At 39.8% G+C, this 13,941-nt stretch overlaps 1 protein-coding gene and 1 long non-coding RNA gene across 3 annotated transcripts in view; one reads left to right on the top strand and one right to left on the bottom strand.

Moving 5' to 3' along the window:
- Window positions 1–13,941, bottom strand: part of pknox2 (pbx/knotted 1 homeobox 2) — a 278,934-nt gene that overhangs the window by 142,915 nt on the left and 122,078 nt on the right. The window contains exons 1-2 of one of the 2 annotated variants that reach the window (XM_017437059.2): window positions 6,770–6,858; window positions 4,815–4,921 (exon numbers count right to left, since the gene is read on the bottom strand). In XM_017437059.2, coding sequence (XP_017292548.1) covers window positions 4,815–4,901 — 87 coding nt within the window. In that variant the 5' untranslated portion in view covers window positions 4,902–4,921; window positions 6,770–6,858. Of the gene's footprint in view, window positions 1–4,814; window positions 4,922–6,769; window positions 6,859–13,941 lie in introns of those variants that run through there. The other variant, XM_037979124.1, reaches the window with a different exon arrangement.
- The window catches only part of LOC119617610, a 112,905-nt gene that overhangs the window by 47,902 nt on the left and 51,062 nt on the right, over window positions 1–13,941 (top strand). The window lies entirely within an intron of this gene.

Here is a 13,941-nt window from a genome sequence, read left to right as displayed (position 1 = left end):
GTGCATCACCAGTGAGCACTGTTGCACACGTTAGTGTGGTAATTTAATGACAACACTTAAGCCACGCCCACTAACGACTTTTGACTGACTGTAACTCTGAAACGGTGCAAAGTAGGTAGGTCAAACATTACAACGAGACTCCCCATGGGTCAATTATCAGCCTTTTCAACTTCAAGTTCACAAGGTCAAAAGTCAAAGGTCAAGGTCACGAGAGCCCATGTGCTCTAACTCTTCAACTGTTTGACGTAGGAAGGTCAAAGTTCACAGCATGGTACAGGACTGGTACTGATCCTGACTGAAGGCATTTTGGGACTTTTGCTGAAAACGCCACCTAGTGGACGGTGCAGGAAAGGCGCAAAAGCGTAGACGGCGGTCGCCAGAGCACCCGCGGTCGCAAGGCCGGAGCGGCGCTGAGCTGCGAGGGCCGCCAATGCTGCTTGCAGCTTTAATTAGAGTTTGTTTTTCCATTCGATGAGTCTAGATTCGGGTTTAACCTAATATTAAAGTCTCCTGCACAGATCATAACACCCTGACTTTTTGTTGCTGCTAATTCAAGAATTTTCTTGTAAAACGACCAGTCGCTACCTGGTGGGGCATAAACATTAATAAAACTAATCAGGACACCATCTATTTTTCCTGTAATTAGAATATAACGACCCTCCCTGTCTTTATGTTCTGCAACATGTTCGTAGCACAAGGAACTCGATATTAAAATTGCAACCCCTCTTCGTTTTCCGGAGCTGTGGGAAGAAAAATAAACGGATTTAAACCCCATCTTGTTCAATTTGGCATGTTCAGATATATCTAGGTGGGATTCCTGCAACATTGCTATTTGAACTTTATCCTTCCTGAGTTTAGATAATACTCTCCATCTCTTAATTGGATTATTTATGCCATTTATATTGAAAGAAGCCACCTTTAACTGTGTCCTCCCCATTTGTGTAAGTGTTTTCCCCATGTCACTGATGACCCTGAAACTCCCCCACCACTCACTTGAACTGACATAAACAGTATATAAACAGATGAACCAAAAATAAGCATATAAACAGAAACCATAACAAAATAGAACATGTTCAGCCTCCAAGGCAGGGGTCTGTTGATTAGACCCTGTTGGGCTTCTTGGTTGAAGCCCAGAAGGGAGAAAACTCCCATAAAGTTAAGGAGGGCCCTTGCAAGTGGCAGCTGCCCAAGTGAGAGTGGACCCCAAACAACTTTTATAAAATTCCATCATCCTCAAAACAGCCCTCTGTACACTTATCTTTAAGAGGAAGAACTCAGGTGGGGAAAAGAAGGATCCCTCAGTTCTTAGGTCGCTGGTGGGGATGTTCTTCTAAAAGCCCGGAGCCTCTCTTTATAGTTTTCTCCTCTTGCAGAACCGGAGGAGCCCTTCTGCCTCCTCCCCTCCTTCCTGTCCCAGGACAACCGCTCAATCTGCTCCTTCAGGGAAGCTGGAGATTTGATGACTTTAACTTTGTAGCCCTTTTTAGCCAAATCTTCGGTGGTCTCCTCTATGGTGTTGTAGGTCCTGGTCCCCTCTTTATGTTTCACTCGCAGCCTCGCCGGGAAGAGAGTCTGAAATGGGACATCGTTCTCCTTCAGGACCCTCCGGACCTCCGTGTACTCTCTGCGTTTTCTGAGGATGGTTGGTGGATAGTCATGATCCAGATTTATTCGTTTTTCATGCCAAATAAATCCTTTTCGCTGCCAGGCCTTACAGAGTAACAGCTCTTTATATTTGAAGCTCAGAAATTTCACCACAATCGACCGCGGCGCTGTGCCCTCCAGTGGCTGCGGACCGAGCGCCCAATGCGCTCGTTCAATCTGCAGGTCCGGCTGGATGTCTTCCAGACCGAGCCCCTCTTTAAGTAGAGCTTCCACAAATACAGCCATGGATTCACAGTCCTTTTCAGTCCCCTCTGGAACACCATAGATCCTGACATTTTCCCTCCTCGATCGGCTTTCTAGGTCCACCATCTTATCTTCCAGACTCACGTGTAGCTTTAGCATTTCTGCTAACACTTCCTCCGTGTTTTGAGTTCTCTCCTCCGTCTTCTCCAACCGCTCCTCTACTTCGCTTATCCTTGCATTCGCTTTTCGTATTTCCTCTTTAATGATCGAGAGTTGTTCCTTAGATTCCTGGCGGAAACCTCTAAGTTCTTCTAATAAAATTTCAAGGCTAGCCATTCTGTTCTGTTAGCTTAAGGCCACGACACGTTAGCTGTACCTCTTCGTGAAACTTCTCGTCTTCCCTCTTTTAATTATACTGTATTTGGGGCTTCTTTATCGTCTTACCCCCTTTAAATGGCTTTCGTAGAGCAATATTACTCAGTTGAATGGGGGTATTTAAAGAATTTCTCCTGTTGTCTGGGGAGACTCTCTAGTGGGCAGCCATCTTAACGGTGTTCCGACCGGAAGTCAAGCCTACCTTTTTTAAAGAGAAGCTCACTCCAATGACTTTTCTGAGATGCAAAAAGGTTAAAAACAACCTTGTTAAAGATTTGTTAGCTACACTTGCAGTTAGCCTGTCCATTTGCTGAAACCAGGTCCCAGAAAGACTTCAGTTTCGCTGCTTTTGCTTTTTTTAAATATCCTTCGGACTATTCGCCCCCAACATCTTCTGTTTTTATTCCCTCAAACAGGTGAGAAATTAAATAATCCACCTCATTTATGTTTATCTTGCTCGCCATCATAACTGCTCAGTCTATGCCAAACCACACCCACATACATTCACGCCCGAGGCCTTGGGCTGACCCTGGGCTGAACAAAATTAGCCTGTATGAGCAGCAAATCGAGGGGGTGGGACAAGGCACTTGTCAATCATTCTGTACCTTGAAAGACGTAAATGAACGGGGCTGTGAAAACTTAGCCCTCTGGAAAGCCTCTGATATTTTCTCAAGACTGTTTGGCACCAGTTTTGTTGTAAATTTTAAAAAATGTGATACAATATTTTTAATTTGTGTTAATTAATCTTTAAACAAATCTTTAACAAGGTTGTTTTTAACCTTTTTGCATCCCAGAAAAGTCATCGGAGTGAGATTCTCTTTCAAAAAAGTAGGCTTCATTTAAAAAAAAAACTGCACTTCCTAATATTGCATGTCTCGTTTGATTTGATTTTATCAGTGTGATTAGTAAGTGTAATAAGGAGTGTGGTGCAGTGTTATGCAAAGTTGTTTGGAACACTGAACACTGAATGAATGATTGTATCACATATACAAACTGCATATTTGGAAATAATATACTAAACATGTTGTCTGTTTTTGCCGGTTCATCATGAAACCAGACAGACCTGTGTTCTGTACTTTTAGTTTGAACTTCATAAGGGAGTGACATGCTTTGTGAACACAATCTTTAGACCTTACTTCAATTTTCTGTCTTTCATGACAACAACCCCCTTTTCTGAGTAAGGTTGGGGTGGGAGGAATCTTCAAGTCTTAATCCCAACACCAAATGGGAAATAAATTAGGTTCTTCACACTTAACTAACTCTCATTTGCATTTGTGGAGCATGCAGACTGCCGTTCAAGAGCATTAATCATTAGAGAGACTGCAGACAAGGGTGGTAGATGAGGAGGAAGACAGGATTAGATGAAAATGTTGTACTGCACCACTAGTGAATGGTCAGCACAGTTAGACAAATAGGTGGCTCTGGCTTCAGAGAGCAAGTGCATTTATTATTGCCCTCTGCTAAAAGGCAAAGGCGGGTAATATTATTTTGGTCTGTATCTGTGTATGTTCATGTGTCTGACTGTTAGCAAAATATTTCATGAACAAATACACAAATTTTACTGAAACTTACAAAAAGTAATTGTTGAATGTACATCTACAACTGAGTAAATTTTGAAGTCAACCTGATTCAAGATGTCTGCAACAACCAACTGACCTTTAAAAACACAAAATGACTATAACTAAGTCAATTTTACAAATGCTGATCATTCACAACACTTATACTGAGCACTAACAAAATCCATCTTCCCATCCATTTTTTTACCCATTTTCTCCTTTTAAGGTTGCAGGAGACCTGATGCCTTTCTCCAGCAGTCACAAGTCCATCACACGGCCACATAAAGAAAAAGAACCATTTGCACTCTCACTCAAACATAGGGATAATTTAGAGTTACCAAATAACCTAACATACATGTTTTTGGTCTATGGAAGGAAAGCAGAGTACCTGGAGAAACAAGCAAACTCCACACAGACAGGCCAGGAGGCAAACCTGTGACCTCTAACCAATGTGTCTCTGTGCTGCCCTCTCATGAACCACTGGATACGTTTTAATGAAACTCTCAGAAAGTAATAACAGTAGTAACACATTTCCTAAGTAAACAAGTCATTGTTTAAGATATTTGCTTAAAACCTTAGCATTAACTGTAGGAGTCTGTCTGTTAGAAAAATATCTTATGAATCACTGGACAGATTTTAATATTTTTTTTAGAAAGTAGTCATTAGATGAACAATTGATTAACTTTTGGAGTCAGTCCAATTCATGATGGCAGCCACTGCTAACTGACAATGAACACAAAAACTCAGTAAATTTTACAAACACTAAGCTAAAATTTGGTGTGATAGTAGCTGAGAGTCATTCACAACAAATGCAAAGTTGCATGAGATCAAGCATAATGTTTCATTCAAGGTTTGACCAAAATGGCTGTAACTTCATCATTTTTCAACATAAGATATATATTTTGGTAACACACGCATGCACACAGACATGGGTAAAAAAATGAATATCCACCTTCACCTTACATCAGTGGGCGATAAAAACTGAATGAATTTTTTACCATGTTCATTGTAAACTGCTTAAGGTGGTGTTCTCACCTGTTGGCTCTTTTGGTAAGATGGTGGAGAAATGCTCTGGGTGGCCATCATTATCATTGCAGGTGGTGCAGAAACATGTTGCATCATCTGACAACTTCACATTATTACTGTAAAATACACAGAAACAAACGAAAACAGGAAACATGAATCCAGTTTGAGGTTGTAAAATCAAATAATCCAACAAACAATATCTTCACTGACCAAAGATCTGTCTCAGGATTTACACTGTTTTTCTGCTTATAGTTTTTTCCGTATATTTTTGTAGTTGAACTACTTCAGCATACATTGTGCTATTTTAATCATCCATTCATCTATCCATCTGTTTTCTATACTGACACCTTTCAGGGTCGCAGGGAGCTGCTGACTATCTCCAATAGTCACTGTAGGAGAGGCAGGGTGCACCCTGGACAGGACGCAACTCCATCACAGTGCCACATAGAGGCAAATGTGAAAAACAACATTTACACTCATTTAAAGACAATTTAGAGTTACCATATAACATAATATGCGTGTTTTTGGTCAGTGGGAGAAAACCAGAGTAGCTGGAGAAAACCCATTTGTACATAGGCAGAACATGTAAACTGTATGCAGAAAGGCCTCGGACTGGGAGGCGTTTCTGCAACCTTCTTGCTGTGAGGCCACAGCTCTATCCACTTCACCGCCGTGCTGCTCTATTTTAAACATTTATATTTAAAAATGCATATATCATATCAAAATGTTCAGCTCAACTGAGAATAGTGTGACCTTTGGTTTTTGTAACTTTTATGCTTTTCAAAATATTGAACTGGTTCAAAAAATATTTTTAGGTTTTTTTTTTTTAATGTTACCAGCCTTTTTGCTTATGTGCAAAACTGTCCATGTGACACAACTGAATGTCAGAGATGTTAATGCAGTTCATTCCTATCGTACAAGCTCTCAACATACAAGCTATTAAAGTTCATGCTCGTGTCCACATGTTTTCAAGGTAACTCACACAGCGGCACCAGCTTCTGGCTCCCTACAATCTCTGTGTTCTGGTTAAGAAGTGGAGTGTCCTCTGCCTCAGCTATGTGTTTTCTTTGTGTTTACACTATGGACTGGACCGGATCTGGCTGGCTCAGTCCACACTCTTTGCTTTTTCTTACTAAAAAAGATAGCTCATGCAGAGGTCAGAGCTTCCCAGACAGCGACCCGAAAAGCTGCTGCCTTGGAACTTCTCCTTTTGCAAAAGCTTTCAGAAAGGATAAACAATCATCTCCGTGTGGTTTCTTTTATCAGATTAAGTGAAATAGATACCCAACATCTACAGTTCCTTCAAAAACACAGTTCTTGTTAAAATCTGATTCTGCATACTTGCTAATTGTTTTGGGGGTTTGCTCCTTTAAGCTTTTAGCTAAGGTTCTGTTCCTTTAGCTTTTAGTTAACCATTGGCTACTTTTAGCTTTACCTAGCATTTTGCAACTTGTAAATGTTTACTAATGTTTTGCTACTTTTAGCTAGACTTTTGCTACTTTTTGTTTTAGCTCACCTTTTGCGACTTTTAGGTTTTAGCTACTCCTCCTGTAGTCTGTGTGCCTGAAAGATCCTGGGAGCTATGCTGTGAGAAGCAGTTGCTTCAAGTAGGGTCTCCCAAGGTAGATTGGTCCTAGGTGACAGGCCAAACAAATGGTGATTTAAAACATACTTGTGTGGACAAGTATGTGGACAACAAGAAACTCAATGTCCCTCGCCTGGACATGGGTCACCAGGGCCTCTCCATAAATGAAAGCCTGGGAGGGGCTCGAGCACCTGGCGATTGGGCCTCTACCCATGGGGCCTAGTCATGCTCAGCCTAAATGAGTTACATGGGTTTGCTTTCCTGTGAAAATAACCTGCAGGAGGGGCCTTGGAACATGGAGTGTCACCTCTCCAATGGGAAAGGAACTTGAGCTTGTGTCTAAGGCTGAGGGGTACCAACAAGATATAATTGGGCTCACCTCAAGCCACAGTTTGGGTTCTGGAACCAATCTCCTTGAGAAAGACTGGACTATGAGGGTATTTCTGGTGCAGAACCATTTGTGCCTTGTAACTGTGAAGATGAAGTAGCAAAGAGAAATCCTGTAGGAGTTTTGTAATTGTAGTTTTTTTCAGTCTTTACCAAAAACAAAACAACAGTTACACCTCTTCAAATTCTTAAGTACAAAACACAAATTCTATTTTTTGATTCACACATTTAAAAAAAATCTTACACTTACAGTTTTGCCCAAAATGATTTGATACAAATGGTGCAAAACAAATCCACATACCTGTGTTGAAAACAAAAATAACTTATGAACATTTGTTTATCACTCACAGACACAAAACTACTATTACAGCTCACAGATTCTTCAGTACGGGTCACAGATTCCATTCTACAAGTCACAAAATATAAAATCCTTGCTCTAATACTTTCGCTCCAACTAGTCCAGTACATTTGGAGCTAAACTACCTCAAACACCTGTAATAATATCTTCACACAGACACGTTTTTATAATATTTTTTTCCTTAACACAGAAAGTCAGTGAATGCAACACATGAAACTGCTGATGCGAGTCACAAATCCTGCTGTACAAGCCACAGCTTCTTTTTTCATAAGATGGGGTTTTACACCATTTGTCTCACTGAAAGGCCAGAAAAATGAGTTGTGTCTTGTGGGCAGTACGTATGGCCGTAGAGCAGGAGGCGCTGCCGAACTCGGTATTAACAAACCAGAAGTAAAGAGTAGATTCCGCATTGACTGCAGGGGAGCAGAAAATATGGCCACCATCTTGGAGTGATCAACCTTATTTGGTTAAACCAAAAGAGCAGAAGATGCCTCAGCACTGCACAGTTTATTTGTGTTCCATTCACACTGCATTTTCACAATAAAAAAGCTAATTCTCTAGTTTCCTTTCTTTAACTGTCTAATTGTCAGTCTACCTCTGCATATGCAGCACAGAGCAAACACTAGCATCAGGATGATTTTTTTATATGAAATGATCAAACAAGTCACCCAAGCAGAAAGACAACAATGTGGTACACACTCAATCAGGAAGCCCTTCACAGAAGGACTAAACAAATACTGGCCTGCAGTAGCACAGACAAACTAAAGTAATGACACAAACAAACTACAGAATTTGTTTTCCAATTACATACATCCAGACCTGATTAGTAATTACAGCCAGCTTTAGAGTGGTGCACCATAGTGGAGCCACCATATATGTTAGTGTCTCCGTTGGTCATTTACTATTATTGTTGTTGCACTTTAACTAAGCAAGTCATGAGGGATAATTAGGGCTCATTGGAGCCCCACTCTGTCAAGGACTGAACCCTGTGAAACTCAGCTGTAACCACTGCCTTCTCACCCATTGATGGAACCAATTGTTTCTAGGGTGCATTACCCAAATGGTCAAATACACAGAGCCCTCGCCATCACTCCAGCTGACTATTGGCTAGCTTAGATGATTATGTTGGAGATACAGATAACCTATTTGTAAAAAATGTATCAAAATAACTGTGTAATGTGAAATGAAGAGGGTCCTTGTAACGCCTTGGAATCCTCCCAGAAGAGCAGGAAAAGGTGGCTGTGGACAGAGATGTCTGGATCTCCCTGCTAATGCTGCTGCCTCCACAACCCAACTCTGGAACATGTGGCAAATAATGAACAAATGGTTGGATCTCAGCTGAACTAAAAAAGTACAGACACAGTCAACACCAAGGTTGTGCATCTCTGGTCTCTGTCTGATTTGACATATCTCTCACTGCCAACAATTCAATACAGTTAAGATACATGAGCAGAAAGACCAATATAATAACATTCTGTCTATAGTCACAATATCATGGTTTTCAATAGGTTTCATCCAACGGATTGGGATTCAGTACAACACATAATAAAAAAAGAATGATTCTTTGTTAACTTTTGACTATTTTTTACCATATGTTTAATATAAAATATTTTTTTTTCTCACAAACAAGTCTCATTTTAACATCACACCTTCATAAGACCTGTCTCACAACTACAAATGACACACAAAAATGAGACTTGGTGCATAATAATAATAAACCTTCCACCAGCACGTGTTTTACACTTATATTATATTATATATATATTTTCTACACTGAATATAACAAAATCATTCATATTTTTCTGGAGTATTAGTTGATCCAAATGATGCGTTAGATCTTGTATGTAAAAAACGTTAGATAGCAAAAAATTACTTTAAAAAAGTATAAAAAGAAAATCACAGCTTTTTTTATTGAAGAAATTTTTAATGGATTTCTTGTTGCTAGCGTGAGTCCGCAGAACTTTTCAACTGGCCTTAAGCATATTTAGCACACAATTTTCTCCTCACACAGGCAACAGCTGCAAAAACACAAGAACATAGTGGACTGCACTTTTGATTGTTGAAAGTAATGGAACATGATTGTGTTGATTTTGGTCAGATTTCCACAGCTACACTGCTATACTATTAACTGCTACAATTGTGTAGCAGTTAATAATAAAGATTCTGAATAAATAAAAAAAAAATGATCTATATTAAATCCCAAATTGCATCTATTCATGACTGCTTTACCAATCCAATCACATTCTGCAAATGAGCACCTATAAATCAGAATCAGAATCACCTTTATTGGCCAACAAGGAATTTGTTTCAGTTTCAAGCGCTCGCATTGTATAAAGATCAAATATAATATAAACAATTTGAAGAAATAGAATAAGAATAAGATAGAAGGAACAGTATGTACATGCAAATGTAGCTGACTACTCAATGTGTAAGGTGTTTACTGTGTTCATCAGAGAGACAGCCTGGGGCAAGAAACTGTCTCTGTGGTGGCTGATTTTTGCTAATAGCACTCTGGAGTGCCAGCCTGAAGGTAGGAGTCTGAACAGCTTGTGTATGGGATGTGTGGGGTCTGCAGAAATGTTATCAGCCCTTTTCTTGACCCTAGACAAGTAGATCGAGGGAAGGCCAGCCCAGACGATTTTCTCTGCAGACCTAAATGTTTGTTGCACCCTGGATCTGTCCCATTTTGTGGATGAGCCAAACCCCAGTGATGTATTAGCACAAAACAGACTGCATAATGGCTGCATAGAAGATGAACAGCAGCTCTTGTGGTAGGTGGTAGGAAGTACAGTCTCTGCTGGGCCTTCCGAACAGTGTTTATGTGTGGGGACCTGAGAAGGTCATTTCATGAATGTTATTTAGTCAAACATATCCACACAATGTTCCAGGGACCCAAAAAGGATGGTACTGGAAGTGATCTACAGTAGACACAGTGTTGTTGATGATGATGAGTAGAAGCAGTATGAGGGGTTTTATCCAGAAGTCCACTGTCATCTCTACAGTCTTGAGAGGGTTAAGTTCCAGATGGTTCTGACCATATCAGAGGACCAGCCGATCCACCTCCAGTCTGTATGCAGACATATCACTGTCCTGGATCAGACCAATAACAGTGGTGTCATCTGTAAACTTCAAGAGTTTCACAGACCTGTCTACTGAGGCGCAGTTGTTTGTGCATAGAGCGAGGGGGGGGACAGTGCTGCTAGTTCTTGTGTGGAAGAAAATGCTACCTAGCCTTACCCATTGCTGCCAGACTGTCAGGTAGCTTTGATCCAATGACAGGTAGAGGCCAGCACTGTGATCTGGGTGAGCTTTTTGTGTAGGATTTCTGTTTTGATAGTGTTGAAGGCCAAGCTAAAGTCTACAAACAGGACCCTGGGTGGTGGAGGTGGTGCGGAATGAAGTGTAGTCCAAAATTGACTGCATCATCCACGCACCTGTTTGCTCAATAATAAAAATGCAAAGGGGTCCAGCAGGGTGGCAGTGATGTCCTACAGATGCTTCAACACCAGTCACACAAAGGATTTTATGACAGCAGGTATCAGGGCAGTGACTCTGTAGTAATTTATTCCTGTTATGATATGTTTCTTGGGGACTAGGATGATGGTGGAACACTTAAAGGTGAACTGAAATAAATTGTCAAAAAAATTGACATTTGATGAATGTTATTAAGTCAAACATATCTACACAATGTTCCAGGGACTCATTTTTCTGACCTATAACTTAAATAACTTTAGCATTTTAGTCAATAATTTCCAAAGTGGGGATTTGTGGGGCGGAGTTGCCGTCCTGGGTTCATGAAGTTCACAGTGCCCCAGCTGGACCAGTGCTGGAGAACAAAAAACATTGTCACTGTCCGGTTGTTTACTAGTGGAAATGACAGAAGAAGCCTTTTTAAAATACAAAGAAATGCCAGAATACTTTGTGGGAGTAATGGATATACAAGCATACAAGTATGAACCTGAACTGATGACTGGATCTCCGTAATCAGATGAAGACTCTTCAGATTCAGATTCCGATGATCACAAGACAGGCATCTTCACTTCCTCTTTTCAAATCTCTTAAAAAAGCATCTGTTTACACTGGCTTTTAATACAATATGAGTTATGTTTTTATGATACTTTTACTCAACTTGTTTACTGTTGATATTTCAGTTTTATTTTTATGTTTTGCTGTTGTTTTAAATGTGCTTTATAAATAAATTTGACATTGACAAGGACCATAATGGCTGACAAAACAACACACATCACGCTTTAGTTGGGAATGTGGAACCGTAAGAACCAGTACACAATGTCACTGCACGATCTGTTCCGGAAGCACGATTCATACTGTCAGCTCATTTACGCATGCGCTGAAAGAAATACTTCAGCTTTTTTTTTGTTTGTTTTGTTTTTCATTGCAATAGTATAAATAATACATGATTTAAAGGAAATAACAACAATAAAGATAAAAATGATTCAACAGCATTTCGCTGGATTGCTATGACTGATCTGAACATGCACAATCATGATGTCACACAATGAGTGAAACCTTTTAATTTTACATTTATTTGAGAATTTAGTTCTTTATAGACGTTGTGGATCACAAAAAAAATTCATAAATTACTGGGAAACCTTCAAAATGTGAAGAAACAACAACAGTTAAGAGAGAGAGTGCCAGTTCCTCCTGTTAGCATTTCGTTGTTTGCCAGAAAACGTTAGCTATGATGACATAATATTATAAATGGTCAAATAACCAAAATTATTTTTAAGCCTTACTTGTGAAAGATAATACCACGTGATCTATTTTTAATACTGCGCAAGTTATTGCCACCGTAGACTGAAGAAAATACGGTCATAGCTGCTCGCTCATGGTTATCATAGAGTGAGAAGAGACCCATCCAGTAAGGTGGCGGCACAGGATTCACTCCAGCACGTATTGAGGCGTCTACGTATATATGTCTGTGCAATATTGATGGATCAGGACCAGATAATCCAGTCAGACCTATCAGCCATGGAGAGTTATTTATTGTATTGAGGATGAAACATCTGTTAAACAAGTCCTCGTTCAAAATAGTGTGTGGTTCTACTGCCGCCATAGTAGCCACTACACTACCCTAACTGCCATGCACAGAGCCATTTCCAAGTCACCTAAACCCGACCAAATAAATATTAAAATCAAACTCTGTCCTGGTGCCTATTTTTCCATTTTGTGTTTTTGATCTGAGCCTAATGTGAAATATGAAAAACTAGGCATTTCTTCATTTATGGTGTTATAATAAAAACAAAACACTCAGTCAATTTTTCATTATTTGATTTTGGATTGGCAATTGAAAATGGAAAGAACGAATGATACACAGATTGAGGTGAACTCCCTCGATAAATAGGAGGGTTACCAGTTTATAAACAATGACTCCATATGAGTGCTACATTTCTTCTGTAACAATGTGACATCAGTACACCAACCTTCATTTATATAAAAACAGATTTCACCTACTTTCTTTTTACCAGAGAGCTCTGCGCTATGATCTGCTTGAACTAGCTAATTAGCTGGAAGCTGTGCATTTGAAAGGTGCTCTCCGGGATGAGTTCACTGAGCCAGATTTTGGTGAAGCAGAGGGCAGCAGATCTGCGAAATTCCCCGTTTCTTGTGCTGAGAAATAGCAACTCATCCTTTTTATTTCCCAGTAAGCAGATGTTCACCAAGTGGATATACGGGAGCCCATGCCTTTAGAGTTTGATGAGCATGCCTGTGTGCTTACCTTGTCGACGTCTCATACCAATCCCACAGAGAGCTGCTGTGCATCCAGCCAGGATCTCAGAAAAAACTCTTTGGATCAATGAAAAAATGCCCATAGAGGACTGCCTAATTAATGCTTAGGAACTGCTCTCTCGTGTAAGTGACTAGTATAGCAGCAAAGTGCAGTGGAAATACACAGAAAAACAGAAAGTATGCGCAAGCAAAGTACCAAGGTGGCCTTTCGCAGCGCCAAAAAATCAGGATAAATCAGTTAATCTTCACATTCCTGTCGAACATCAATAAAAATGATAAAAATCTTGAATCTTAAAATTTAGAATCTTGGCTTTAACTTTTGAAGTTAACTCTGTTTGTTAGCAAGATATCTTGAAAACTACTTAACAGATTACAATCAAACTCTCAGAAAGTAACTATTGTAATAACTAGTTTACAGTGAGTCAACCCAATTTTAAGATGGCTGCCACAGCTGATCAATCTAAGCAAACACAGAAATTATTATAGTTCACTAAGATTTACATACATTAAACTAAGATTTGGGCTGTTAGTAGCTGACTTTGTTGACATTCACAACACATACTTCAAGTGGAGACATTGCAATATCACATGGGACTGCACATATTGTTATTTTTGTGGTTTGACCCAATTGCAAATCATTATCAATTACCAAAAAAACATGTTAAAAACAAAAACAACTGGACTTCTGTAGTTAAAGAAGTTTTGCATCTCATCCTGTTGTGGTCCTGGGGGCATATTCTGAGTTTGTCCAGCAGGGGGAGTCCTGGAGCCTTCTGGAGAGCGGCTGGGCAACTAGTCTGCAACACCTGGAGCCAATTTGGTCTCATCAGTTTTTATAATTGCAGAATCAGTTTTATAATTAAGTAGTTGAAATTGGGTCATTTTTTCTGCATTTGTTTTGTTTGGGCATAGCATTGGTACACAGCAAATTCAAAAGTGTTAAATGTTTTGGTGTTAGCAGACTTTGTGCAAAAGCAGAGTTAATTTTACACTTATAGAGTCACATTCTGTTTATGTAACTCTGGGATGTATATTATTAGTAGTTAAAATCCAGTGTT

Source organism: Kryptolebias marmoratus, linkage group LG13 (genome assembly GCF_001649575.2).
Source record: "Kryptolebias marmoratus isolate JLee-2015 linkage group LG13, ASM164957v2, whole genome shotgun sequence".
NCBI classification, from domain to species: domain Eukaryota; kingdom Metazoa; phylum Chordata; class Actinopteri; order Cyprinodontiformes; family Rivulidae; genus Kryptolebias; species Kryptolebias marmoratus.
Note: the sequence above shows the minus strand (reverse complement) of the source record. Positions and strands in the feature narration are given on the sequence as shown.